Source organism: Doryrhamphus excisus, chromosome 11, assembly GCF_030265055.1.
Source record: "Doryrhamphus excisus isolate RoL2022-K1 chromosome 11, RoL_Dexc_1.0, whole genome shotgun sequence".
In the NCBI taxonomy this organism is placed as follows: Eukaryota; Metazoa; Chordata; class Actinopteri; order Syngnathiformes; family Syngnathidae; genus Doryrhamphus; species Doryrhamphus excisus.
The window spans coordinates 8,714,922-8,742,740 of NC_080476.1; the positions used below are offsets into that span (position 1 = coordinate 8,714,922).

At 41.7% G+C, this 27,819-nt stretch overlaps 4 protein-coding genes across 8 annotated transcripts in view; 2 read left to right on the forward strand and 2 right to left on the reverse strand.

Moving 5' to 3' along the window:
• Positions 1–169: 169 nt before the first annotated feature.
• vps36 (vacuolar protein sorting 36 homolog) lies at positions 170–11,527 on the reverse strand. 2 transcript variants are annotated; one of them, XM_058087815.1, is made up of 14 exons: positions 11,407–11,527; positions 3,244–3,312; positions 3,100–3,170; positions 2,908–3,022; positions 2,745–2,834; positions 2,288–2,374; positions 2,084–2,116; positions 1,780–1,857; positions 1,564–1,698; positions 1,437–1,502; positions 1,300–1,364; positions 939–1,023; positions 755–831; positions 170–362 (listed from the first exon to the last, which is right to left on the reverse strand). In XM_058087815.1, the coding sequence occupies exons 3-14, from the start codon at positions 3,153–3,155 to the stop codon at positions 281–283; spliced, it is 969 nt and encodes a 322-aa protein (XP_057943798.1). In that variant the 5' UTR covers positions 3,156–3,170; positions 3,244–3,312; positions 11,407–11,527; the 3' UTR covers positions 170–280. The 2 variants fall into 2 exon arrangements, with proteins under 2 accessions (XP_057943798.1, XP_057943797.1); XM_058087814.1 differs by lacking the exon at positions 11,407–11,527 and adding an exon at positions 3,403–3,592.
• Positions 3,786–10,399, forward strand: proser1 (proline and serine rich 1). Of its 2 annotated transcripts, XM_058087811.1 has the most exons (12): positions 3,786–4,369; positions 4,441–4,506; positions 4,617–4,685; positions 4,758–4,852; positions 4,980–5,073; positions 5,727–5,837; positions 5,945–6,046; positions 6,162–6,240; positions 6,435–6,527; positions 7,398–8,778; positions 9,372–9,516; positions 9,631–10,399. In XM_058087811.1, the coding sequence occupies exons 1-12, from the start codon at positions 4,325–4,327 to the stop codon at positions 9,754–9,756; spliced, it is 2,406 nt and encodes an 801-aa protein (XP_057943794.1). In that variant the 5' UTR covers positions 3,786–4,324; the 3' UTR covers positions 9,757–10,399. The 2 variants fall into 2 exon arrangements, with proteins under 2 accessions (XP_057943794.1, XP_057943796.1); XM_058087813.1 differs by lacking the exon at positions 6,435–6,527.
• Positions 11,528–11,666: 139 nt separating the features above from the next.
• On the forward strand, positions 11,667–18,304 carry stoml3b (stomatin (EPB72)-like 3b). 2 transcript variants are annotated; one of them, XM_058086764.1, is made up of 8 exons: positions 11,667–11,793; positions 12,422–12,488; positions 14,953–15,056; positions 15,133–15,205; positions 15,297–15,379; positions 16,171–16,374; positions 16,619–16,753; positions 16,825–18,304. In XM_058086764.1, the coding sequence occupies exons 2-8, from the start codon at positions 12,425–12,427 to the stop codon at positions 17,011–17,013; spliced, it is 852 nt and encodes a 283-aa protein (XP_057942747.1). In that variant the 5' UTR covers positions 11,667–11,793; positions 12,422–12,424; the 3' UTR covers positions 17,014–18,304. The 2 variants fall into 2 exon arrangements, with proteins under 2 accessions (XP_057942747.1, XP_057942748.1); XM_058086765.1 differs by lacking the exon at positions 11,667–11,793 and adding an exon at positions 12,238–12,254 and having other exon boundaries at positions 12,390–12,488.
• The window catches only part of mtus2a (microtubule associated tumor suppressor candidate 2a), a 33,407-nt gene continuing 23,081 nt past the window's right edge, over positions 17,494–27,819 (reverse strand). Inside the window, exons 6-16 of one of the 2 annotated variants that reach the window (XM_058086760.1) lie at positions 26,432–26,530; positions 24,955–25,124; positions 24,759–24,884; positions 23,861–23,927; positions 23,489–23,703; positions 23,313–23,418; positions 23,173–23,246; positions 23,013–23,111; positions 22,291–22,410; positions 22,084–22,184; positions 17,494–21,898 (exon numbers count right to left, since the gene is read on the reverse strand). In XM_058086760.1, coding sequence (XP_057942743.1) covers positions 21,436–21,898; positions 22,084–22,184; positions 22,291–22,410; positions 23,013–23,111; positions 23,173–23,246; positions 23,313–23,418; positions 23,489–23,703; positions 23,861–23,927; positions 24,759–24,884; positions 24,955–25,124; positions 26,432–26,530 — 1,640 coding nt within the window. In that variant the 3' untranslated portion in view covers positions 17,494–21,435. The remainder of the gene's footprint in view (positions 21,899–22,083; positions 22,185–22,290; positions 22,411–23,012; positions 23,112–23,172; positions 23,247–23,312; positions 23,419–23,488; positions 23,704–23,860; positions 23,928–24,758; positions 24,885–24,954; positions 25,125–26,431; positions 26,531–27,819) is intronic. The other variant, XM_058086761.1, reaches the window with a different exon arrangement.

Sequence of the window (27,819 nt, forward strand, 5' to 3'; positions counted from 1 at the left end):
GTAAAAAGCTGAAGAACTGGACATTAGTCACAAAGGACAAGTTTGTAAAATATGCAATCATAATCATATTCATTCCCGAGTCATGCTGGTTATGCAGTACAGTACTAACCAAAGTGTGGCCTCCTGATTTTTTTAATTTACCTCCAAATCATGAACGCTTCTCTTGAGATGCATTTGTCTATCACATGTTTATTGCAAATTCCAGCAGGAGGAACAGTCAGTCTGCATTAGAGTTCTGATACATTTCTCTATCTAATAATCCATGATTGATGCAGACACCTCAAAAGAGGTTTGGGTAGAACCTCAAACCCTCCACTGAGTCATCTCGACACAGGTGGCCCATTTTCTCGGCCAGCAGCAACCTACAATAAAAACAATGAGGAGAATAAAGTGAACAAAGGGCACAATATGGAACAAACAATAAGAAAAGAAACACCCTAAAGGTCATAATGTAAATTAATCTGTTCCAGGGTAACCACTGTAATATGAATATGTCAAAACACAATTTTAATGCATGAAGAGGACTTCCTTGCTGTCATGTAAGTGTAGAAATTACCTAAGGTTAGCAGTCCCTTGGCAAGGTTGGTCCTTCTTTTGGAATAAGTGTGGCAAAAATGCCCAAGAAATAGCGAAATACACACATAGTGGCAATTTTATATTTATATTATAATATTTTGATGCTTGCTGAACTGAGGTCTTGGGGTTTATTCTTCCCTGAATTGTACGACCACTGAGTTGTACATTAGACGCTTACCGCTCTTTGGACAGAAGAACTGATAGACCCAACAGTTTTGCAAACTCCTCTGCTGTTAAAGAACCTTTCTCTGACACCTGATGAGTGAAAAGCAATGCGAGGCGTAGTGAATGTGCAGCTTGACTCATTTCCACATATACTTTTCAAGGATGTGTGGACTATCTGGGACAACAGTGGAGCTTACATTGTCCAGTGCTGAGGCGATCATTTCCTCTTCGCTGTGAGATTGCAGCTGCACCACCATCACACCACTGTCAAACACACGCAGCCTACAAAGACCACAAGCATGCGTCTCAAGCTAGAAATGATTTAAGACCTTTTGTCATACTTGTAGTAAAAAGGTAGCAATTTAAGTGTGGAAGACAAACAAAGGGAGTCTTTGGGGCAAAATCCTGAGCGGTAACAGGAAGTGTGCAACACTTCCAAAAACAGGAAGCGAGGCAGGAAAAGCCCGGCGGGTTCTCTAACCCCGCCCCTATATTCTGTTAATACACATCCTGTAAAACACACAGCATGCAAAGCAATATTTTTTTAATTGAACTCACCTCAACGGGAGATTCAAGGATTCAAACATCTTGCATGCATTCAACAAATCTTCCGGGGATAAAAGCTAAAGAAAAGGAGATGAAGCACAATCTCTATTGAATTCAAACATCATAACCGGTTGTATTTATAGCATTACCTCCATGCCTCGAGCTCTGTTGACCAGACAGTACACCTCGGTGAGCGCCATCATGCCTCCACGCTCCTGAGATGGTAATGTGATAAATGAAGTAAAGATAAAGATAAGAGTAGTATCTAATGCTTACCTCCAGAGGGGCCTGGAGCATATCTCCTAGTTGTTTAGCCAGCTGCATGTGGTAATGTGTGCCAGAGCCGTGTGTTTCCCTGGTGACAGGGTTAGCAATACCCATGCTCAGCAGGTAGGACTTGAAGCGGATTGTCTATAAAGCAGGAAATAATATTAAATGATTGTGTGTGTGTGTACATCATGTTCAACTTGACTGGTCATCTCCAGTTCGCACCTCATCCTCTGTTATGTCTCCTTGTTTGTCTTTTATTTTGTTTGCTATAGATTTGGACAGCTCCACCATCTCTTTGGCCTGAAAGCATCAAAAGAGGCCATTATCATGTGTGGGGGAAAATCTAAATAAAACTGACCATAAAAAACAGAGTCAACAAACAGCCACTATTGTCTAAATAGCTAGCAACACAGGCGAGTACCTCACAGTGAACATTTCCCAATACTGCAAATATTCAGTCACTTTTGTAAAATACTGTATGTTATCCAAATAGGAATAAGAAAAAGACAAATGTAGTATTCTTTACCTTCACCATAAGCTTACTGAGATCCTCAAAGGCCTAAAAACAAAAGAAAACAAACAACAAACACAAAACAGTCATAATAAAAAAAACTTCTTAAATAATACTGTTTTTTCTGTGCCAATATTTGTTTATATTGGTAATATTAAGAAGAATTCACATCCAATGTATTTCTTTAAATTTGGACGTAGCCCTTTCATTTTACAATACCTCTGAGATGTTTTTGTCTGTTTCTTTCCTCCTCTCCTCTATCTTACGCTCAATGCCTACAATCCCCACCGCGCGCGTCCTTCCTGACTGTAAGGATCACAATGGAAGGGAAACAAAACAAAACAGTGAGCAGGGAACAAGTTGTAGTCAGCAATTAGACGTGTGCAAATACATTTTCTGGTAAATTACTGTTGGTGAATGTCATCACCTTACTTGTCTGGAAATATTGGCCGAATTCCAACCAGGCCATGCTACATATGTCAAGAACTAAACATATGGCTGGTACTGACACAGAGTTTTGTGGTACAAGTAATTCAACAGTAGAAGCAATACTGCCATCCTGTGGGACATCATTTGAATTGAATGTCAGGACATCACTGCACACCTACTGTACACCGACATTTAATTGTACTGTAGAAAATGATAAAAAGGAATGGGAAAGACAAGGAGTCCTAACCTGTGACGAGATTCCTGTTGAGATGGATTGTGAAACAGGAGTGTTCTCCCATCTTTTCTGAGTCATTTCCTCTGTTAGCCTCCTGAAAAACTGTAAATAAACAGCACCGTTGCTGTTCTCAGTGGCAAAGTGTAAAATAGCAATGAAAACACTGTGGCATTACCTCAATCTGTCCATGTTCTTTAAAAGACAGCTTGATGTAAGAAAACTTGCTGTGTTGGTAAGGACCTTGCTCCTTGTTGGGTGGTGCAGGGTGCAGATGAATAACAATTTTTGCACTACAACAAATGATAGTAAAGTATACAGTTGTAAACAAAATAAATGCTTATTATTAATACTAATTTACTTCACTGACCTCTTCCCTATTCCTGCAGCCTGTTCCTCAAAGAAGATGATCTGCGATAGTGGCATGGAAATGCAGCATTCCTGAGAAATGTAAGCAGTCTGTAGTATACGTATGTTGACGTACAAACAAGTTAATGAATAGACAAGTACTCACGTGATTTTTTGCGTCCCTCCAAATCAAGTGATGGGTACTCAATAAGACAATTCCAACATCCAGTTTAGCCTAGTGTAAAGCAGAAAAAAATCATAACACGGCAAATTTGACATATTGCTAGAGTTGCACGTATCATAGGGCGAACAGACCCAATTATACCTTTTCGTCACCGTCATACAATCTGACGCCTCGTTGTTGTATTACCAACGTCTCGTTAATTTCTAAAAGACCATTTGACCACGAAAAGCGATCCATTTTTGTGGCATTGAGAACAGATTGTTCTCAACGAAGAAACACTACGGCGTCTCTGCCTATGTTTACTTCCTGTATGTTGCTTTAAAATGGCCAAGGCGTTGCCTGTCGAAAAAAAAATCTGTTTTAGAGTAAAATGAGCTCGTGAAAATATTAATCGCGCAAACAAACAAAAAATTTGTATCTATAAATATTTATCAACAAATAGTGTACATTTTCCAACGTTCTTTACATTTTATTACAATAACTTATATGGCGTTCTTCAGCGATACTCTTAAGGGGTCCTCCACTGTGTTGACGTTACGAGCGCCAGCTGTCAGTGCAGCTAGCATCGGCGCTATCATTACCGTCGCGTTTTTGGTGTTAATTTCATAATCATTTAGTTATTTTAACAGCTATTGTTGTCGGTTTTAGAAGGACACCGATGGAACTGATAGACAAAGCATTTTTTCGGACATCGTAGCGCCTTTTACTTCAAATGTGGTCGTTATCGAGGCAGCTACATTTTACTAGCTTGTTGTTAGCAATGTGATGCAGGCAGGCAGGCTGTGCACTCTGCAGTCTCATTGTGGCTTCTTTTTGGAAGTCATTGTTCAAATGGTTAATACTTTGTCGCTCCAGACTATTGTTAAGAGCGACTATTGACTGCTTTACAATATGCTTTCTATTAATAGTGTATTCAGGCCAGAATTGCGTGGCCTTTCATACTTTCAGTCATCTTAAGGCAGGTTTTTGCTAATCACAGTGTAACTTGTACTGTGTGGCTGCTGGAACTACCACTCGTGTGGTACATTTAAAGACAAAGATAAGACTTGTTTGAATTATCATCATGGATAAGAAATCATTTGACATCGTATTGGATGAAATTAGGAAGGTAAGGCTTGCTTACACTTGATTAGGAGAAGTGCTTTTCTTTCCGGTTTCTGATTTCGCATCGTGTTTCAGTGTGTCTTGACTGATCAGCGCATAAAAGCCATCGAGCAGGTTCATGGCTATTTCTCCAGTGAGCAGGTAATTAGAAGCACCATGTAAAATTAAGGCAGATTATTGTATGTTATGGAAGCACCATACCATCATTTGGCGGTACTGTACTGCTAAGCAGCATAAATTGTCACTTGCAGGTGATGGAGATACTGAAATACTTTTCATGGGCAGAACCTCAGATTAAAGCAGTAAAAGCTCTGCAGCATGTAAGTAATACAGCTACTGATTGCATGAAATATTGTGTTGTTGTCATGTTTAATAGTGTTTTCTGCTTTTAGAAAATGGTTGCAATCCCCACAACCAAAGTCGCAAACATTCTGAATTGCTTCACCTTTTCAAAGGACAGACTGATTGTCTTGGAGCTGATTGCTTTGTGAGTGTGCTTTAAAAACTCAATATGCTGGGCGTATTGTAACATCATGTTTGGTGGTTCATTCAGGGGTGAAATTGCTTGGTGTGTTTGGTTTCTCTGTAAGCCGTTTGTCTATATGCAATTACAGAAACATTTCAGATGCCCAGAATTACCGCCCTGTGGAAGATTTGTTTCGCATACACTTGTCGGAGAAGAAACGTGCTCGCAGGATCCTGGAGCAGGTATTTTCAGCTGACAACACAAACAGAAGTGGAACCTGCTAAATAATGCAAATTTGTGTCTTTGTCGTTCCCTGTAAATGCTGTAATTATAGCCAGGGAGTTTATGTACTAGGCATTAATTGTGCAATTGAAGAGCGGCTGTTATTTCAGAAATTTGACAATTCATCATTTTTAACACCAAGTAGAAAGAAAAGCATCTCTCTCATGGAATACATAGTCGCTTATTACAAGTATATTACACAACACAGCTTAAACAGAACCATTGTCGTAGTAAAGATTAGATGCAAACTGCTCAGCCAGCATTAATGAGCTCATTGTAAACAACACAATGGCAAGTGTACCGCACAGTAGTTTCACAGTTTGCACAACCAACATTTGGAAGTGCATGCAGAGGGAGATAAACCTGCTGAATGGTGATCAGTGATACTTGAAATGCAACTACCACCCTATTGTGCAGTTAATAACAGCTACATCAAGAGGTTACCCACAATCACAGCTGTAATCACCAATTATTTTTCACTCTGTGCTAATAAGAGATGCTTGGGTTTTGCTTTTGGAGCCCACACACCCGTTGAGTATTGAAGACCCCCCCATTCATTTAAATAGAGGCTTGAATTTGCATTTGCAGTAGACTGTATTGTGTTGTGTTTTAGGTATGCAAGGTGGGTTGCAAGGCACCTGTCGCCATGATCTCGTCCTGTGGTATAATACCAGGGAATCCATACCCAAAAGGGAGACCCAGTCTAGTTGCTGGCTCATTTCCAGTAAGTATATAAGAGCAACATCTAAAATAAAATAAGTATGACTGCTCAAGTTTATCATTTTGAACCCAACTGATCCTGACTTGCATGCGTGTAACTAATGCTCACAGGGAATCCCTCCCATAAAAAAGGAAGGGGAGAAGAAAGACGACACTGCTAACAGTATGGAGGGGAAAGGAATTGCCGCTCGGATAATTGGACCTTTCAAACCAGTAAGGCCTTTCTAGTTATGGGATGGTGATGCATTGTGGCCTGTCTTGTGTTTCAACAGTCACTTCAGACACCATCGTTTTTAGTGGCTTCATTTTAGTGTGATTTCTCTTCCAGTTTCCTTCAAGCTACAACCCTCATCGCCCTGTGCCCTACCCAATACCCCCGTGCAGACCCCACGCTACCATTGCGCCAAGTAAGAAACACCAAACACATTAAGACACGTACTGGAACACACAAGATCAAAAACACATACAGACTGTTGTGGGTTTGATTAAAGTATAGTTCTGACAGGTACCATGTCTGCGTGTAAATGTGTGTGTGTGTGTGTTTGTCTGTGAGAGAGGGACTGTATGGTGGACATTGACAATATTTGCAACTGCTACTCAGGTGCGTACAACAACGCAGGCCTTGTTTCTGTGGGAGGGGTCATAACGGCCAATGTGCCCCCTCCCCCCTACAACTCCACCCACAAAGTAGCAGGTATGGTTCCACGTAGATGCAAGCGTGTGAGCAAATAGAAATCTCTTGGAGCTTGTCGCCTTAAGAAGTTGGCATGCTGCTTACTTGTGCCCTCTGCAGCTTTAATGGTGCAGAATAAGCTTCCTTTTTTTTTACCTTGTGGTGCACTGAATGACCAGAAAATGACATCTCCTGGTACATTCAAGACTTACATTTTCACTTTAGAGTTTTGCTTATACAGTATAGTGGCTGGTGTGTATTTCCTCACCTGCAGAGGAAGGACCACAAATGTGCTGAATAAACCTCAGCTTTACAGATGCCATGTCTGCTGTGTGCAGGTAGTGTGTTGTTATGGTAAATACATCCACAGACTATACATTTTGGTGTTAATCATAATAAAGGTAATTAAAAGCTCCCGAGCGGACAAATGGAGGTCTAGTATTTGTAATGCAGCATTACTATTGCTAGGAAATACACTAATTGCACTGTTTTCTGGTCAGTTGGTGTAGATGCTATTTTTTTTAAGTGAGCAATGGGTCTTTTGTTGCCTATTCTGCAGACTAATGCTCTTACTGGTGCTTGCAGCTCATGAGGGGAAATTAAACTTGCATCGCTTTGATTGCTTACTTGAAGTTCAGGGCCTTTGGGGGCGGTAGGTGGTCAAACACAAACTTTCTATTTTCATTGGCTTTCCAAATAGCACAGAAAATTAACAACAAAGTATAAGATGGTAAGACAATCCCCCCCAAAGGTAAAGTTGCACGCGGGGAAGCTCTCTGGCTAGTCCATTTCTTCCTACTTCCTCTTTCTTTGTGCTGGGTGCCAACTTCAACTCAGTGTGATCATGTCAGGTGACAAAAGAATGACTTCCTGATGTCTTTCTACCGCTAGGCTATACCAAACCAGGCAACCCCCAGAACACTACACCAGGAGTCAACAGTGGGCCGCTGCTGATCCCTCATGGCTCCACACCGTCCACCCCCCTCCCACCCCAGGCCTCCCCCGCCCAGCCACCTCCCACAACTCCCATCACACCTGTTTTTCCAGGCATGGTGCCCTCTCACAACCCCAACGCTCCATCTCCGTCCCCGGCACCATCTCCATCCGTTATCAAAGCAGGTCCACAGACCCCAACCGGCCATGCCACACCTACACCATCATCTGTCATTAAAGCCCACACACCCTCAGGAACCCCTTGCGGAACTCCTGTTCCTGGCAGCGGGGGATTCCCTTCTTCCCCTTTCCATTCCGTTTCCCGACCAGGCACCCCTGCCACCTCCCGTAATGGCGCCGATGTCCTGTCTCAGGTGAACTCCATGGCATCGACTCAGCAGAGGACGTTCTCCCAGTCTACAGACCATCAGGCAGGACTTGCCTTCCATAGCATACCCCCACAAACAGGTAACCACTCTGGCTCGGTGATCCGTAGCTACACCCCCTCTGGCACGCCATCTACCACCCCAGGGATTTCAAGTTGTTCCACCCCAGGCCCCAGCCCCAAACCCCCCCATGGCCATCCTGCCCAGGCTCAAGCTGCCATGGGCCCACGTGGAGTCCTTACACATGAGCAGCAGCGTGCAGCTCTCAGCAGACACACAGGGGGGAGCAGTAGTGGCAGTAACAGCCCTGTGCCTTCTGCTTTCAAGGGGACGTCTCATTCTGGAACGCCATCTGCGAGCCCTCTGTTGGTACCCGGATCAGCACAGGCTGCCTTAGCCCGTTCTTTAGGGCTGGCACACCCCTCAGGCTCTCCTCAAGTCTCCCTCCCCAGTCCTGTTGCCATCTCCAGCCTGCAGGCTTTGTCCGCCAGCCCAGGACCACCTCACTATCCAGGCCTGTCCCCTTTCCCCGCACTGTCTTCCTCCATTCCTCCTACCTCCATCCCCTCATCGATATCCGCCATGCCCCCCTCTGCCAACATCTCTAATCCCCCACCAACCTCCATCTACCCCGGCCTGACTCCTAGTGCTGCACCTAACGCAGCCGCTCCCTTTGGCTTAGGCCTCACGTCTGCTCCCTCTATATTCCCAGGCCTACCGCCTGGTCCAAGCCCTGCTGCTTTCCCAGGTTTGGCCGTTTCAGGAGGCCACGGTGCTGGGAGCCCAGTGTTGCCTTCTTTCATAGGACTATCAGGAGCGACTCCGTCATCTGTTGCATCAGTGGCACCACTGCAGGCGGCTGCTGTGGCGGCAGCAGCTGCAGCTGGCGTACCAGCTTCATCACCGGTTTTACCCGGTTTTGCATCTGCCTTCAGCTCCAACTTCCAGCCTGGGTATGTTGGAGAACATTTTCTACTGCTCAACAAATTCCTTTATTGGAATTAGACCTACTGGGAACACGCTATTTTCTGTAGCTTGAATGCTGGTGCATATTCACTGCCACTTGTTCAATGTAATAGTGGAGATGATATCGTTTCAGATAGAACCGACTCTAGTGACACATAGTAGTAGTGGTGTAACATCATTATAGCTTTATGATACACCTAATATTGGAAACAGTGGCTATTGTACTAGACCAATGTGTTGTCAGTTACCTTAGGTCAACAACATCACGGGTTTTCTCCTGATATGGAAAATGGCTGTGATTAAAAAGGCATTACTCCGTTAGTCATTAGTTCATAGTTGCTTCTATCTCAAGTGTAACCTCATACCGAGTGTACTCTGCTCAGAGTGCAGCATGTGGACTTTGCCTCAAACAGCCCTACCCTGCAGTTAATGTGAGCTATGTACTTTATCTTCTCAGTAAATGTGTCTCACAAACCACACCCTAATGTTGACATTCATGGTAGACTTTTGTGTTTTATACCGTGTACCATCTGTATGTTCCCATGGTGTAGCGGTACAATACAATTTGTATTTATTCCAGGTTGAGCACCGGCCTCCAGGCTCCAGCAGGCGGCGGGTTCCCTGGATTGCTGTCCTTCCCGGGTGTCCCTGGCTTCTCACCCGCTGCCTCCCCTGCTGCTCTCGGTGGTCTACACAATCCTACCATGCAGCCTGGTTTGCTGCAGGTACACACACACACACACATATGCACACATGGACACTTACATGGATTGTGTCACGTATACAGTACTATTTGAGGCATGCGTATGTTAGTGTGATAAAAGCTTCTTATGTTCCAGGCTCATCCCACATCTGCTTTGGAAAGGTTCCCCCCTCAGCCTAACTCTTTCACCAACTACCCTGCAGGCCCAGGAAATCCCTTCCCCCTCCAACCTGGCCTGCATCCCCAGCTGGGTTGGCAGTGAAACGCGCCGTACATCGAGGCACTGTTAATCTGCTACAATTCCATTCTGTTAAATGCCTTTACTGACGCTTATATGAAATATTTTTGTCCGGAAGACAAAAGACTGTGAATTCAACCATGAAATCAGTAAGAAATAGTATGTGTGTGTGTGTTATTCCTAGATGTAAATATTAGTATTAGTGGTGAGTAGTTTTAATGTTAGCGTCGTCTTTTACTGAACATGAATTGCCAACCTATACATGATGTGATGTAATGAAATGACCATATCATGGAGTAGTCTTATTGTGATCATAGTACCAATTCATTGATGAAATAAATGAAATACTGTAATGTCATTTTCAACTGACACATGAGTTCTCTGGTCATACAGTATTTTTGTAGGCCATTCAGTGTAGCAATAACAATTGTATAAAAGACTCTTTACTGCCATTTGTAGTTTTCCTACTGTTACATTCAGACCTTTTGTTACACCGGCTTTGTTTAATTGTGTTTGATTATCCTTCAGTAAACTGCTTCTTTTTTTTCTGTATTTGTTTTTATGACATGTCATGACCGCCAAGCCCATACCATGAAATGACTCCCCCATATATGGACTAAATAAAAGGAAATGCCCAGTACAAACAACTGGACATACAAAGCACCTACATGTGACCAGCTGATCTTTCAATTTGTTATATAACATTTATTTACACAATGTGACATGTAAAATATTTACCCCATGAGACCAAATTTTGCTCATATTTGACAGTGGATTGTAACAGTGAGGGATAGGCAGTGCTACTTCCTTGACCTCATTTGTCTTAACCACTGACAGGTTTCACCACACTTGATGCTGTGCTTATCAGCGTCACTGAGATTGTCATCAGACATGTGACTATTAACCACGAGACTTCTAAAACACAGTCATCACACAATGGAAATAAATGTGGTCCACCTTAACTGTATGAATCTATCCATTCATTTTCTACTGCTTACCCTGATCAGGGTTGCAGGAAAACTGGAGCCTCTTTGAGAAATGAGTTCTAGGAGGAGCTATCATTGCGTTATTATTTATTAATATTTGAATATAATACACAAGGTAATAATACAATATAATATATTATTATTACAATAGTCTACAATATTAACATTTTCCACCATGCATGGGTTTTCTCCGGGGACTCCGGCTTTCTCCCACATTCCAAACACATGCTAGGTTAATTGGCAACTCCAAATTGTCCATAGGTATGAATGTGAGTGTGAATGGTTGTTTGTCTATATGTGCCCTGTGATTGACTGGTGACCAGTCCAGGGTGTACCCCGCCTCTTGCCCGAAGACAGCTGGGATAGGCTCCAGCACCCCCCGCAACCCTCGTGAGGACAAGCGGTAGAAAATGAATAAATGAATGAAAGAGTGAGGGAGCGATGTTGGAATGGTGATGTTGCAAGGGATGACTTTACTACATACATACATCCATTTCCTGTACCGCTTATCCGTCAAAACAAAAAAGACAGCACAATAACACATAGTAACACCCATAGGGAAACTACTACTACCGCTATGGGGGCACGGGGGGGATAGGTGATTAGCAATCACTAATCACGATCGTGTAATCATAATGATCAATCTCTTACAATACAATCTCATACAAGAAATTATGGAGTGACTCACCGCATTCAGTCTTCCGTAATCCACTGTTCAGCTGTAACGTTTTTATATTCTTGTTAAAACCTATCATTACAAGTTACTATTTTACTCCTTCTTGTAGTCATTTACAGTATTCCACTAGCAATCATAATGCTATGATCACTAGCAAACAGGAAATACAGCAGTGGAGCACAAAGGCGATTGATTGACAATGGTATACAGCCAATCAGAACGCAGAACACAATGGGAGGGTTCTTTCTTAGCCAATCAGAACTGTTGTGGCTCCATATTTCGCCTTGAGGGATGGCGGGACGCCATCTTTACTCCAGCAGCAATGGCTCGTGTCTTCAACTTATATACTATATATTCAACTTGTAACTTCTAATACACCACAAGGATGTAGAACACGAGGTATGTTCAAACAGTGTTAAAAAATTGTTAACCTTTAGTCATAAAGATTCAGAAGGTGGGATTAGTTGTACTGTAGGAGCCCTTCATGTCCTGACTGTGCGGCTAACATGCTAACGACCATGCGGCCCATCACCCTATTTATGTCTAATTCTTGTTTTAGTGGAATAAATAAATAAATTTTGACATGAAATAATATCACCTCTTATCTTGGAGGTGTTTGGTTTCTGCTTGGGGAGTCGTTTCAGCGGTTTGTTGTTTTAGAACTTTCATTTCCTCTATTGATTGTGGTTGAAGTACATGCACCACACTTCTCTCTAACAGTCTCTCAAATATTGTGATATTGTGATCTCTTGTGTATATATACTGCTATTTTCCGTAGTTACAATCCCAAACGTTGATGCTGCCACCGCTAGAATGCAACCTGAAGGGAAAATGGTACTTTCTAAGGATCTGCCTGGAAGGTTACTGATTACACTCTGTTGAGCAACATAAAGAAGCCACGCCTTCACCACCTTCCAGCTTCACATTTAGACTGCAGCTTTAAAAGGCTGGATGCCTTCCTGCCCATTAGTAACGCTTCTCCTCCTAACTCTCAGTCAAGTGACTTCCTGTCTTCACTTTCACCCAGCGAATGGAAATGGAGGACCAAATGGAAAGCCAGAAGAGACGAGACACGAGCAAAGACAATTTAATATGTAAGCTAAAACATCTTTTTCTTTCTATTTTGTGGGATGTTATGAACACTTAGGGAAGCTTGTGTTGGCTTAGTTAAACAAACATTCCCTAGTGTACATGGTGTGTGTTTGTAAGTTCACCTGGGCAGGTGCAATGCCGCAAGGTAGTCTTTGTGAAGCTCCATCGTCATAGTGACAGAGTGAAATAAAGAGTCCCAAAAGCATGTGACTGGGGACTGCTTTGCATTCATATCTACTGAGTTTTTAAAAAATCATTTAAATGCTTCTTTCGTGAGAAAAGGACCATATCGGGTTAGTCACTTTAATTTATTATTTTATTTATATTATTTATTTTAGATATTTTATTCATAAAACAACAATATGTGAGATATGGTGTACTGAATTCTGATGTTTAAATACACAATATGACATTGTGTAGTAGTAGTATTACAGTCATATGTGCTGCTACTAGTACGACTACTACTACAAATTAATTTACAAAATATAATACATAAAATCCTTAATTTCAGGCAATATAAATACACAAATATAATTCAGAATTTATTAAATTATAATAAAAAAATTATAAAAATAGCAATATTTATACAATAATCATCATCCATCTATTTTCTAAACCGCTTATAGTCAGAGCTTATCCCAGCTGACTTTCAGGAGAGAGGCGGGCTACACGCTGGGCAATCGCAACACACATATATACAAACAACCATTCACACTCACTTTTGGGATGTTTGATAATTACCGACCCCGATAATTATCGGCCTGATATCAGCATAAAAATGCAATATCGGTATCCGATTTTTTTCCCGATCACGAAAAACAATATTAAACAAATGCTGTATACCAAACGTTAAAATACCAAACAGGAGATATGTCATGTTACACATATCGGTACGAGAAATTAGAGCTCCGTGACCACTAGGTGTCCTCAAGAGTGATTAACTTTAAAAAAGAAACAAGTAATTCTTTTTTTTTTTCCAGGAAATGATGGCTGGTGGTTGTGTGGTTAGCGTGCAGGCCACACAGTTAGGAGACCCGGGTTCGATCAATTTCCATGGAGTTTGCATGTTCTCCCCGTGCATGCGTGGGTTTTCTCCGGGTACTCCGGTTTCCTCTCACATTCCAAAAACATGCTAGGTTAATTGGCGACTCCAAATTGTCCATAGGTATGAATGTGAGTGTGAATGGTTGTTTGTCTATATGTGCCCTGTGATTGGCTGGCGACCAGTCCAGAGTGTACCCTGCTTCTCGCCTGAAGACCAATATTGGCAATAATAGAGGGCACAAAAATGAAATTTTGCTGAGGGCACCCATGGAGGCTTGGGCTGGCCCTGATCGGCACATCGGTTTTCGGCAAAAAAGCCAATATTGGACATCCCTACCTAAAATATGAATAGAAGAAAGGAATAATTAACATCCATAATAAGAACAACAATCATAATCCTTTATTGCAGTCACTCAACCCCTCTAAAAATACAGTTAATACAAAACAAATGACAACACAACACACATAAGGAATGAAATAGTGCTCTTGAGCTCCACTTTGACTTTCCCCCAGTGACTCTGATCAGTCATGTGAACCAGTTGTGCAATGACACGGTGTAATCTGCAATCATGTCCTCCTTTTAGTGCAACAGTAAAAAAAAAAATCTCTTTAGTTCAACTACAGGGAACTACAATTGTGCGATTTGAGCTAAAAAGAGAATAATGCATGGCTAAAAATCACATGATCTGTAAAATGTGGAGAAAGGATTGGATAAGGATATTTTGAATTGTGCACGTGTAAACATGTGATGTACTTCAGTATAAATGTTATAAACCATTACCATGTCGGAAACTATGACGCACAAGTTTCTTTCAAGAGATGAGAGCAGAGATCACGTTGCTTGTGTCAACATTTTACTGTTTGCGTCGTCTTTTGTGTCGTGTTGCTGTGTGAGTGAAGGTGGAGCGGGTATAACAATGCGTTATATTAAATTAGCCCGTTTTAATTAAGTCGTCAACAACCATGCTATTGTCCCACCAATCAGGTTATTTGACAAAGCACTCCAATATACATCATTTTTGTTCTAACAACATAAAAATAGGGTGGCATGGCGGTCTAGTGGTTAGCGCGCAGACCTCACAGCTAGGAGACCAGGGTTCAATTCCACCCTCGGCCATCTCTGTGTGGAGTTTGCATGTTCTCCCCGTGCATGTGTGGGTTTTCTCCGCGTACTCCGGTTTCCTCCCACATTCCAAAAACATGCTAGGTTAATTTGCGAATTGTCCATAGGTATGAATGTGAGTGTGAATGGTTGTTTGTCTATATGTGCCCTGTGATTGGCTGGCGACCAATCTAGGGTCGCCTCTCGCCCGAAGACAGCTGGGATAGGCTCCAGCAACCCCCGCGACCCTCGTGAGGAAAAAGCGGTAGAAAATGAATGAATGAATGAACATAAAAATAACCCGTTGTCTCTTCTTGCAGCTGAGCGGACCGGATCTTTGGGATGTGCAGGATGGTTCATCGTCATAATTGTTGGAATCTTTACCATTTGCCTTTTCCCGATCACCATTTGGTTCTGTTTGAAGGTGGGTTGATATAAAAACAAGTGGTTTAGCGGTTTGGAACATGCATTTCCTGTTATTGTGGCTTTTCTTTTTGCAGATAGTGCAGGAGTATGAGCGTGCAGTCATCTTCAGACTAGGCCGCATCACAGACAGGAAGGCCAAAGGCCCGGGTACATATAATAATACTATGTTTTTTTTTAATAGTTTTTCTTTACTTTCCTCATTTTGGGGATTTAACTGACAAATTCTGTGACTTTTTAGGAATCTTCTTCATTTTGCCCTGCACTGATTCGTTTGTCAAAGTGGATCTGAGAACAGTTTCATTTGACATCCCTCCACAAGAGGTATGTTTTTATATATCATAATAAAACCTGAGAATACTAAAATTCTATCTTCACAAATGTAATAAACTTTAAAATTTGTGCCTGAATCTGGATATATACAGTGGTGTGAAAAAGTGATTTATTGATTTTTTTTGCATGTTTGTCACCACTTAAATGTTTCAGATCATCAAACAAATTTAAATATTAGCCAATAATGCAGTTTAAAAATTAAAGTCTTTATTATGAAGCAAACTTAACCAACCTTATAACTGCCTGGGCCTCAAATTATCCTTCAGGATTTTTTGGTTGACAGCAGAATTTGTGGTTCCGTTTATGACAGCAAGCAGTAAGACAGCCCCAGACCATCACACTACCACCACCATATTTTATTGTTGTATGATGTTCCTTTTTGGAAATGCTGTGATATTTTTACGCCAGATGTAATGAGACACACACAAAATTCTTTTGTCTGGTGAGACCACACAGTATTTTCTCAAAAGTCATGTGGAACATCAAGTTGTTTTCTGCCAAAATTGAGACAAGCCTTAATGTTCTTTTTGTTGGTGGTTTTGGTCTTGGAACTCTGCCATGCAGGCCCGTTTTTGCCCAGTGTCTTTCTTATGGTGGATTCATGAGCACTAACTGCAGTCAGTTTTTGCAGTTGTGTTGTCGCTGACTCTTACTGAAATTTCACATTTAAGTGTGACAAAAATAAAAAAATCAGGAAGGGGGCAATCCCTTTTTCACACCACTTTAGTAACAAAAATGTCTTCTGACCCACAGTGTTGTGTATGTGTTGTTGTTGCATCCAGATACTGACTAAGGACTCAGTGACAGTGAGCGTGGACGGTGTGGTGTACTTCCGCGTCAACGACCCCATCGCCTCTGTGGCCAATGTGTCCAATGCTGACTTCGCCACCCGTTTGCTAGCTCAGACCACACTCAGGAACGTTTTGGGGACCAAGAACCTGGCTGAGGTCTTATCTGACCGTGAGGGCATCGCTCACAGTATGCAGGTATAAGTGTAGCTAAGGCGTGTAGCACCCCCTGTGGCTAAAAATGCTTTGGAATAGACTGGGTAAAATGCTTACATAATGCTTTCATTGAAAAATCCATAAAAATTAAAAATACCTTTTAATTTAATTTATCAGCAGTTTTTGAAGAATTACATTGTCATCAGTTGGCACAATGGATAAGCATCACCTCGTATATCAGCACCGTGGGTTGCACACCACATTCACTGCAAAATCTTGTTTTTAGTCCAGCCTGGATGAAGCTACAGATAACTGGGGTATCAAAGTGGAGCGGGTGGAAATTAAAGACGTGAAGCTACCCCTTCAGCTGCAAAGAGCCATGGCTGCTGAGGCAGAGGCTGCACGAGAGGCCAGGGCAAAGGTATCGACAGCGTCACGCATGTAAAAACTAACACATCACGCTAACCACCTCTTCCTGATTTCCTGGTATAGGTCATAGCTGCTGAGGGTGAGATGAACGCTTCTCGCGCTCTCAAAGAAGCCTCCCTCGTCATCGCCGAGTCTCCATCAGCTCTGCAGCTTCGTTACCTGCAGACTCTTAACACCATCGCAGCTGAGAAGAACTCCACAATCATCTTCCCCTTGCCGATGGACGTCATATCACACTTCATTCGGAAGTGACCGCTGTTTGCATAACACATCATTTCAATGCCCATATACATTTCATCTACAATATAAAGACAGATATTTTACAAAGGATTATTGGTTGATGTAATCAAATAATAATTAATCCATTGCATGCTTTGACACATCAAATGTATAAACTTGCGCATTAACTGTTGCAACCAAAGAGGTTTCTCTGGGAATGTTTGTACCTTGCAAATTCATTAATAAACCTATACTTAGTAATGTGATCATTCATGCACAGTTATCCATAGTGTAGTACTTATATAGTACACTGACCTTAACTGAGGAAAGTGAAGCCTGCAGTTCCTTTGGATGTTGTTGTGGGGTCTTTTGTGACCTCTTGGATGAGTCGTCGCTGCTCTCTTGGGGTAATTTTGGTTGGCTGGCCACTCTTGGGAAAGTTCACCAGTATTATGTTTTTTGTCATTTGTGGATAATGGCTCTCATTGTGGTTTGCTAGAGTCCCAAAACTTTAGAAATGAAAAGAAATTTTTTATGATTAGTGAAAAACATGCAAAAAAAGTCATGATAAAAAGACAGTCATGATACTCAAGTAGACTTTAATGTTTGTGATGAAAATCTACTATATAGCCTAACACAAGTGATAAGTGGAGGAGCAGCACCATTTCCTAAGGTTGGCCATTTTCCATAGCACACATGTTAGCATCTTGACAAAGACGTTGATGTCATTTATCATTGTCAAACGCCTTGGTCTGCCTGCCACACTGCACAACTACATGTTTGATCATCACGATGCAGGTTCAACAAAGAGAAACAGCAAAGACATGACAAAACATGCTTCTATTACTTTGTCGCTGCACTATAAGACACAACTTGTGTACAGAGAATATATTTACATTCAGACATACAATAATACAATCAGTGCCAGAACAAACACATTCATTCCCTCTGGACCAAATCCATACAGGGGGGTGGTAATTATGTCACAAGAGTCAATTTAAAAAATTGATTTGTAACGGCATAATTTACAATGTCAATTCCGGTGTTTTGTAGGGAGGAAGTGCTACATATTGACATTAAATGGCCGCCTGCTACAAGACGAGAGGTCCTTGATGTTTCATTAAATCACAGGAATGATAGAAAATACAGTCAGTACATTTTTCACATTCAACGCAGAATGAAACGCAGATGTCCACAGGACACATTGACATGGTCGTTATTGTGTTATTGTCATTAATGTACCTGTACTGTTATGTATTGTGTTGCATCATTGTAAACTGTGTTATTGTACACCTGAATTGACCCTGAAGTAAAAGTCTAAACATTTGAAAACACAGTGACTGAGTGACTGGCAGTTGGATTTTTTGTTTTCTTTAGTTTTTTTTTTTACAATTGACATTCTGAAAATCATTTTTAAAAAAATCATATAAACTGCTTTCAAATACTTGACATTCCTTTTGTTTACGAGCATTTAACCCTGTCTACCACCTGTAGAAATACAAACAGTTCCATGTTTACTTATCACGTCGATCATTAAAAGTGCTGGTTATTAACTTTAAAGTTTCGGAGGAGAAAAAAAAAAAAACGCAACTTGGAAATAACATCATGTTGCTAAATGCTGTAACAGAACCCCCTACTCTAACTGCCCTCCCCTCTCTCTATAACTCTAACTGTACAACATAACCTTTTGTATCATATTGTTTATTTACATTTGTTTGTTTTCATGCAAAGACTAAGACTACCTGTTGCGTTCTTCAGCAGGACACCGTTCACGTAAACTGACTCGAGATCAGGATGCCAACATGGTCAAAGCAGCCCCGTTCGAACCCTGAGTCAGTACCTTACAATATTAGCTGGTTTCTATTGCTTTTTAATATAATCTAGGAAAACTGAGAATGAGTTCTACAGAAACGATATTGTTACATTTGCAGGAGCAACTCCCTGAATGTTATTTGAAGACGTTTTGACCACACAAACAATGTGTCGATACGAAGAAAGCTTTAGCCAAAGTGATTCCTTTCTGAAGGAGTTGAAAATGCTCTATACGTCTTTAAGAGGTAAACTGAAGGTCATTTTCAGTGTCTGCCAAAAGTCAGCACACCCATCACATTTCAGAATTTGTATTACAGTATGTCTCAATTCACGATACCATAGAAATGAAACTTGGATATAGTAATACTGCACATATAGTAGCATGTAATATATAGGAAATAGATCTTCGCCTATTTGCAGTTCAGCATTCGTTTCCCTGCATATATAAAATATAAATAGTACATTTTTATGGTAACTTATATAGAAAGTTTAGTTTTTTCCCACAAGAATCACCTTCATTAGGAGCAAGTGGAAGCACCTGTGGTGTCCACTCCCAGCTGAAGGTCTGTGTAATCAGCAGGGCTGGGCGGGAATATAAGGAGCATTTGCTGCTCGGCTTTTTTTACTTCTTTATTGTGTGTGTGAGAGTCAACACCCTCAGTTGACTCTCTTGGTACTTAGTGAGAATAAACTGCTGTGTAGGGATTTTGTGTTTCGGCCTCCCAAGTGGGGGTTGTAACAAAGGACTCCAAATTGAATGTCATTGTACATGCAGTGTTCGATTTTCAGAACTTTAGAGCAACGAACATAAAGATATTTCCCCTCCCAAGTAGAACACAAACTGGTGAAATAAAGGTTGCTAAGGAGGAAACTAACCTTAACTGCATGTAAATCAAAACTGGGTGTTGGGTTCTAAAACGTGGCGGGGAATATTAATTCTTCCTTCACCCACTAAGTCTATCAAAAAAAAAGCCCAGTTAAAAAAAGAGTGGAAAAAACCCAAAATCCCCAAAAATTCAGAGCGTCAATTGAGTTGACTCTCACACACTCACAGAAAAAAAAATCATGAATCAATTAACTTAACATTTTCCAGCAGGAAAATACTTCAACAAGACGTTATATTTTGTAACCAACTGTCTATATTTGTTTTAATATTTTTAATAACTGTGCAAAACATTATTGTGTCCTATGAATGGAATCAAGGACAGAATGGGCTAATAAAAATAGAATATACTGTAAAAATTTGAGTTAATTAATCATGTAGACAATTACATGTTTTCTGACCTATACATGTAATTAGAATATTTTTTTATTGTGTTAAATGATGCCAAAGTTTCTGATAATAATGTTTGTGCATTTGGAAGTGAGCCCTGAAAGAAGTTTGGGATGGCTCAAAACGCTGTGTTTGAAAAGGCGTGATAAAACTGTTCCTTTGTGATGTCACAGAGGAGGACTTCCTTATATGGTTCATAGCTAGAACTTTGTGTCAATCACAGCCGCGGGGGAATGCCGTGGGTGCAATAAATTTAAAACAGACAGTTTTGACAGGAAATACAGCTGGAATAGGTGCAGGTTCTGCAAAATCTAAAAGGTTTTCTGTGCGGGTTATTGTGTGTAGCTGCTCTATAGGAGACCACAACTAAATACATGAGTGCTTTCGTCCATAACATAAATCTGTACTCTGACTACATTGAGTTACGTATATCCAGGTTTAGTTTCGATACTCTTGTCCCTTGAGAAGATATAATATGTTTACTGAAAAGTGAAGGGGGTACCCATCTTTTGTGAGATACTGTAAATAGCTTATAGACCCTTATATCACAAGACTGTCCTCTGTACCATCCATTTCCATAATATATATCTAAATAAAGTGGCAAACCACAGCGATAAGACTGGAAGACATTCACAGTGCATGCGTGCTTAAATAGCAAAACAATTGTAGAACAAATAAGTTTGGAAGTAAACAATCACATAGTAAAGAGCTGCTGTCGGTTGTTGCCCTCCAGTGTTGTAGTTTTGTGTTGTAGATGTTATTTTTATTTTTTTAACTCTGGATTAGAAACAAATTAAAAATTACAAGTCCTTCATAAAATTGTTTGACCTCTGCTGGTGAGATAGCAGAAGTAAGGCGCTTTACACTTTTGTTGTGGGGGGGTTTATGCTTTGTAAAACATAATTTACAAACTAATCCCTGTGGTAGAGTGTGTAACAGTGTGTGTTCTGAACACAAGCGAGGGTTCCAATGCGCTGAAGTGACTTCATGCTGGCACTATATGTGTCACTAACTAGTGTATTGTGAATATATGCTTTTATATATTTAAGTTTTTAAGGCTTCGTCATGCTTCAGCGTCTTCGCCTCGTTCCAGCTCCAACATTGTTTAGTGGTATGAAAAAGGAAGTGGTATGTGGTATGACAAAGGAAGTGGTAGTCAACAAGAGTTGTGTTTGGTCGTGCTCAGGAAAACACTGCCCCTTGTGTTTTGGCAGTTTTGGCAGAGGATTGCAAGTTACGCTCACCCCACTCTGATGAAGATAACCGAATCAAGATACCGTAAAGTCGGCCGGCGTAGTGACTACACTGGAGCATAACGAAGCCTGAAGCAGGTACTCATTAAAAGAACCAAAGAAATTTAAAAAGAGTTTTTATCTCTGTAAAGCGAGACAAGCTGCCGAATTCCGATTGGCTGTTTCCCTATGAGTGGGTGTGCATGGACCAGGGGAGTAATTCTGATTAGTTGCTGCTGCCCTGTGATTGGGTGTCGCTGGACCAGGGGAGTAATTCTGATTAGTTGCCGCCTGGTGAGTGGGTGTGGCCGGGCCAGGGGAGTAATAGTGGTTTGCTGTGTGGAACGGGGATGACGACTGTAGCTGTTGGGGGCAGCCTTGGCAGTGGCTGGGAGAGTGGCATCCCGCTGGAGGAACAGGGGAGGATGATGGGATGGGGGACGTGGAGAAGGAGCGGTGCAAGGGGGAGGATGAGGGAGACATGAGGGGGCTGGTCTGAAGACGCCACAGCAGCTCCTCGTTGTTTCGACTGAGTCGCTTCTTCTCTGTGCTCTCCTTTTCGACCGATTCCTGGAGGTTCGCGTTCTCCTCGGACAGTTGCCTGTAGGGGAGAGATGTTTGTCTCAGTTTTTACATGTGGTTCACTGAACCCTATTTAGGGTGTCTACATTTCCGGTCTGAGGTCATCCATCTTAGGCTTGAACGTCATAATCATCATTTATCACTTATTAGTGCGACCAATACTCAAAACAATGGGAGAGTCCTGTGTCTTGATAAATGTTTTACCTAGATAAGGCGAGGTTCATTTCAATACGAGCCTTCAGATCTTCATTCTGCTGCTGTAGGACCTGCACCTTCTCCTCCAGGAAGACATTCTTTTGGGCCTGCTCAAAAGTAAAAAACCCAACCGAAGCAAAGTCATTCATTCGTCCTATTTGTAACAAAATGGATATTGTTAAGGGTGGTTGGTGAAGCGGTGTATTTGGAACCTACCACTTTCTGTAGGTCGGAGATCTTTAGATCTTGCTGGTGTATTTGCTGGTTCTTCATTTCCACAACTTCCTTTAAACTCTTCAGATCCTTGTCAATGTGCTGGTAGGGAGCTAAGGCATCCTGTTGTTGACATAAACAGAAACAGAACATTGATTCACACCACAGATCAGGCAATTTGTTTCATAGAACAACGGCATGAGGCGGCACGGCAGCTAGTGGTAAGCGCGCAGACCTCACAGCTAGGAGACCAGGGTTCAATTCCACACTCGGCCATCTCTTTGTGGAGTTTGCATGTTCTCCCCGTGCATGCGTGGGTTTTCTCCCACATTCCAAAAACACGCTAGGTTAATTGGTGACTCCAAATTGTCCATAGGTATGAATGTGAGTGTGAATGGTTGTTTGTCTATATGTGCCCTGTGATTGGCTGGCGACCAGTCCAGGGTGTACCCCGCCTCTCGCCCAAAGATAGCTGGGATTTGCTCCAGCACCCTCAGCGACCCTCGTGAGGAAAAGGCGGTAGAAAATGAATGAATGAATGAACAACGGCATGAACGGAGTGAGCACTTTTGTCAGTCATACAGTCCATTTGTCTCCCATTTTACCTTCCACTAACAACTATTTAGTGAGAAAAGTTTCAAAACCATTGATTTGTTAACCAGTGGCAAGAGTATTAATTTGATCTACATGGTGTGAAATGTTTCTTAAAGGTACAGTAAACTCACAACTATCTGTTCGTCCGTACTCTTCCTCAAAGCCTCTTCAAAGCGCTTGGCTTTGTCCTGCAGACTGTGGTTTTGGAACGTCAGCGTGTCCACTTGGTCCTGGATGACAGGAAGGAACACATCATATACCAATAGGTTCACCAGCATTGTTGCATCATACCTGTAGCGATAGCCTTAGCTTCTCAAAATCCTCCTCCAGGAGCATCTTCTGTTGTTCGTGAGCTTTCCTTAAGTCTACGCACAAGTTTGTCAATGAGTTATTTGCAAAGTGTGTCGCCTTCATGTCATCTACAATTGTACCTCTCATGGTTCGCGCATGCTCCTCATGCAGTGTTGCCATGGTTATATTATGCATGTCTCGGAGCTCTTGAATAGCTGCCTGGTGGTGGGCTGTCATCTCCTCCACCTGACACACACAAAAGATATTCTAATGATTAATCACATACATTAAACATTCATATGCAATATGATGTGACCTGTTCTTGCTGCTGGGTCCTCAGCTCCTCCATGTCCGACTGATGCTCAGCCTTCAGGTTTTCCGTCTCCGCCAAGTGACACTTCCGAAGGCTCTCCTCCACAGCGGCCAGCTCGGCTTCCTGCTGCACTTGCAGCTCTTGCAGCTCTCGCTCGAATGCTGCTTCCACCGTAGACTTTTCCAGCTTGAGTCTCTCCCAGTGTGTGGAGTTGGACACTGTGCATCAGGAAGAAACACTCCATTTGGATTCATTTTCATTTCCAGTCAACACTTTAATAAGATGGACATGGATGGACTATTTTAAAAGGAGCACCCTCCACAGGGGTTGTTAAGACATGAGAACATGAGTAGAGTAGAAGAAACCTATACTCACCTAGTTGTTCTTTTATCAGTTGTATTTCCAAGAACAATTTAGTTTCATTATCTTCTGCGGTTTCATTCTAAAATAAATAAAGAAATAAATAATGTAGTTAATGTAGTGCACATTCAGTATAGGAGTTAAACAAATCACATTTTAGTACATGACTATGTGAAAATGCTAACACAGTGGTCGTGAGAAATAGTCAGGTGTGCCGTGACGGTATCAGTTTTTTTTTTTTTAATTAACATTTATTAATTATTTTCTTTAAATATTATGCCATTGTCAAGTGCCTGTGGTTTAAAGACTGGCAGAGCAATGTAATATTCGTCCGTGTGGCAACACATAGCTGATTGCTTCGTTCCTCCAATAGACTTAGAGATGCACGTGCCTTGGTTAGTGGTATGCAGCAAGATTTTTCCAATGTAAAAAAAGCGGCTCAAAAATGGTTTAAAAACACAGTGCTAACACTTGTACTTGTTATCTCTTATCTCGGACAGCAGGGGGCGCCAAATACTCCCCTAATAATAATAAGCTCAAGCTTCAACTACTGTTGTATTTATATGCGCTGTGGGGCCAGTGATTGCAGCACTCAGACAGCAGCCATAAAGACGTCTGGCCATCTTGGGTTAAATCATTGCTGCTGCCTCAGGAGGCTGCAGGAGAGAAGCTCAGTGACACACTGAACTCTCCCACTACCTCCCACGCAGCCACCCTCATCGCATCTGGGACGATGCTGCGAATCTCACCTCCATGCTGTTAAATAGTGCATGTCTTCTTGAGTGCATCTGCGGCCTACATTTCAATAAAGGCTGCTGTCTTATGAGTTATGTTGATTAGGAAAAAAAAAAGACAATGAAAATCACTAATGACTCTTGGCACAACACTTGGACGCTGAGTGTAATCGTGTCACCTTGAGGCAGTAATGTTGAGTCGTGACGATGAAGACTTCGAGACCCAAAGAGGTCTTCCTCAGTTCTTCTCTAAGGGCTCTCAGCTGCCTCTCCTGGTCCTCACAGCGTCCACGCAGCCTCTCCATCTGATGTGACAAAGACCGCTATCAAGTATAATTCAGAGCCCTCCTACAGATTTCCTTCCAGAAATCTTACCTCCTGTCGCTGCTCCTCTTTCTCCCTCTCCTCCGCTTTCCTTGCTTCATCTCTCTGTTGAGCGTCCTCCTTCTCCTGCTGCAGCTTCAAGGGGGGCACACGGCGAGGGGACGCAGGGGGGCCCGTCACCCTTGTGGTCGGCCCTCCTGCTGGTCGCTGTACCGTCTGGACTATTGGGTGACACAAACATAAGCATTGTATATATTTTTTCTGTACAGTTTGAACCCCGGTTTTCCAACGCCAAAACATTTTTCCTCCATTTTTCGTACAAAGTGGCAGGTAACAAACTAGCCCTGTGTTTTATCGGTCCGTTAAACGTAAACAAAGCACCCTATGACACTTTCTGTGCGTTGTTTTGAGTGCAACTGCAAAATAATCCACCATGGGGCCAAGAAAGTTGTGAGTGCCAGAAAGTGAAAAACACCTCACCAGGATGTACGGGAAGTCGGTATCTACAATAAATTCCAACCATTCGGAATTTAGAAATTACGCTGTATTGTTTTCTGTGTGTAACATGTTCTATAAAATGCATTTTTGTTCATATTTTTGGGTGTCGGGAATGTTTAATTGGATTATTTCCAGTAATATGAAACATTATTTTCTTTTTCTAGCATAGTGGTAAAAATGTACATTGTATTATTGCAAAAACAGTACATAATTTCATTTTTATGCATAAAATTACAATACATTTATGCATTATGTTTAACCTTGCACTAAATCAAATGAAAAATGAATCAAAACGCACAGTTAAAATTAACAATCCTACACATACTGCAGCACACTTTGACTGCCTCGACCTTATCATTCAGGCCTATTGAAGCATGGGGAGCCGTCGCCATGACAACGCTGGGCTGGGGTTGGGTTGCAGGGTCCCAGATAATGAGTGGGAAAATCAGTTTGAGGGAGGTGGGGTGATAAGATGAAGAGAGGAGGTGGTGGGGGGTACCTGAGCCACTGAATGCATGGAAAGGGGAATAGGCATTTAGAAGAATGCTGTGTATGAATTATTATTATTATTATTATTATTTGGGCTGATGGTGAAGTAACAATAATGCAAGGAACAATGAGAGAGTTATGTTGCACTATCCACACAAGCAGCTTCGATACGTTCTGTCAATATCTGCAAAGCACAGTAAACAAAAGAAAACAATGGCGTATGAAAGAATGCGTCAGCAAACTTGCAGAGAAGTGTAGGCACAAGCAACTTTAGCAAAAAAAAAAAGAAAAGTTCACTGAGTTCAAACTACAGCTTACATTAAGGAAACATTGTCATTTTCAGGCAATAGTGCAGCCAAAAAACTTCTGTTGACCTTTTCCCTTTTCGCATGCATTGTCACAACCATAGCAATAGAAAATACATGACTACATTCCCTGTCTTCTATTCTATTACGCTTTTAAGAGTCAAGTTGAGACTTTTGAAAGGATAGGACAGAGCTCTTTAGCGGCCATTTCCACAGTTAGAATATGCATAACCAACCTGGGGATTGTGGTTTGGGAGGAACCACCGCCAGCCTTTTTGGGGAGGACGGGAGGGAGCGTGTGACCTCTGAACTCCTCTGAAACTCCTTCCTGCCAGCTGTTAAACAACAACATTTCACTCATTGGTTAAATTGCTATGACTGAAGAAGTTATGCAAATAATGTGTATGTTGTATTGATAAATGAGATGGTTGCAGCAGCTTGTTCAAAAAGTCAATCCATTTTCATTCATTCATCATTTTCTACCGCTTATCCTCACGAGGGTCGCGGGGATGCTGGAGCCTATCCCAGCTGTCTTTGGGCGAGAGGCGGGGTACACCCTGGACTGGTCAGTGCTCCTAAATATTATTCAAATGTTGCTTGAGCTCCAAACATTCATACCTATGGACAATTTGGAGTTACCAATTAACCTAGCATGTTTTTGGAATGTGGGAGGAAACCGGAGTACCCGAGAAAACCTATGCATGCACAGGGAGAACATGCAAACTCCACATAGAGATGGCCGAGGGTGGAATTGAACTCAAGTCTCCTACCTGTCAGACCTGCACTCTAACCACTCCAAAATACATTGGTTGACGGGATTTCCTGGTGTCATGATTCAACATCGATATCGGATAATGGTCCGATATTAGCAAAAACTGCACCTAAAATTTCCAATATAAGCAAACTATTCTTTTCCGTTTGATTAATATAATTTAATCAAGACTTTCCACACTACAAAATAAGTAAGCATGATTTGTGCTGATGTAGGATGGATATCGCTTTCGGACAATACTCAAGGCTGCAATATCGGTATTGTATTGGGAGTGAAAAATCAAGGCATACCGATACATAAGTACGATTTCATAAATTCTTGAGTGAACATCCCCCAATGTATGGACAAACAATGGTTAAACTTCCTGTTCATACAACAATTATACTTAAATTGCTCTACTTAACCCATTTAATCCCAGATAGTTTTCTGACTTAATGGGCTGCCATAGCAATCAAAACAAAGTTAAAAGTTTTCACCAGTGACAAAAGTTTGTTGTTAATTATTGAAATATTGTGTTACTTCCGTATACAGTATACCTCCAACAATACAGTGTTTGCTCAGCTTTCCTGTTCTCTATGACTACATGTACTCAGCGTCCTGTGGGATTCAATCTCAAAGAAAAAACAAACTCCAGCACACTCTGAGGTTGAGCAAGCGCTCGTCTGCTCTCCGTGACATTACAAACTTTGCAGACAAGACTGAGAACAATCCTATAGTTAGAATGGCACTCGGGATGACTCTTCCTGTCTCACGTCTTCTGTTGGGTGTCACATTAGACCTGCTGCACACAGAGTGGGTGGGATTTGTGCAAAAGCTGGATTTGGAACAGTCTCTGAACGGTTCTACATAGGA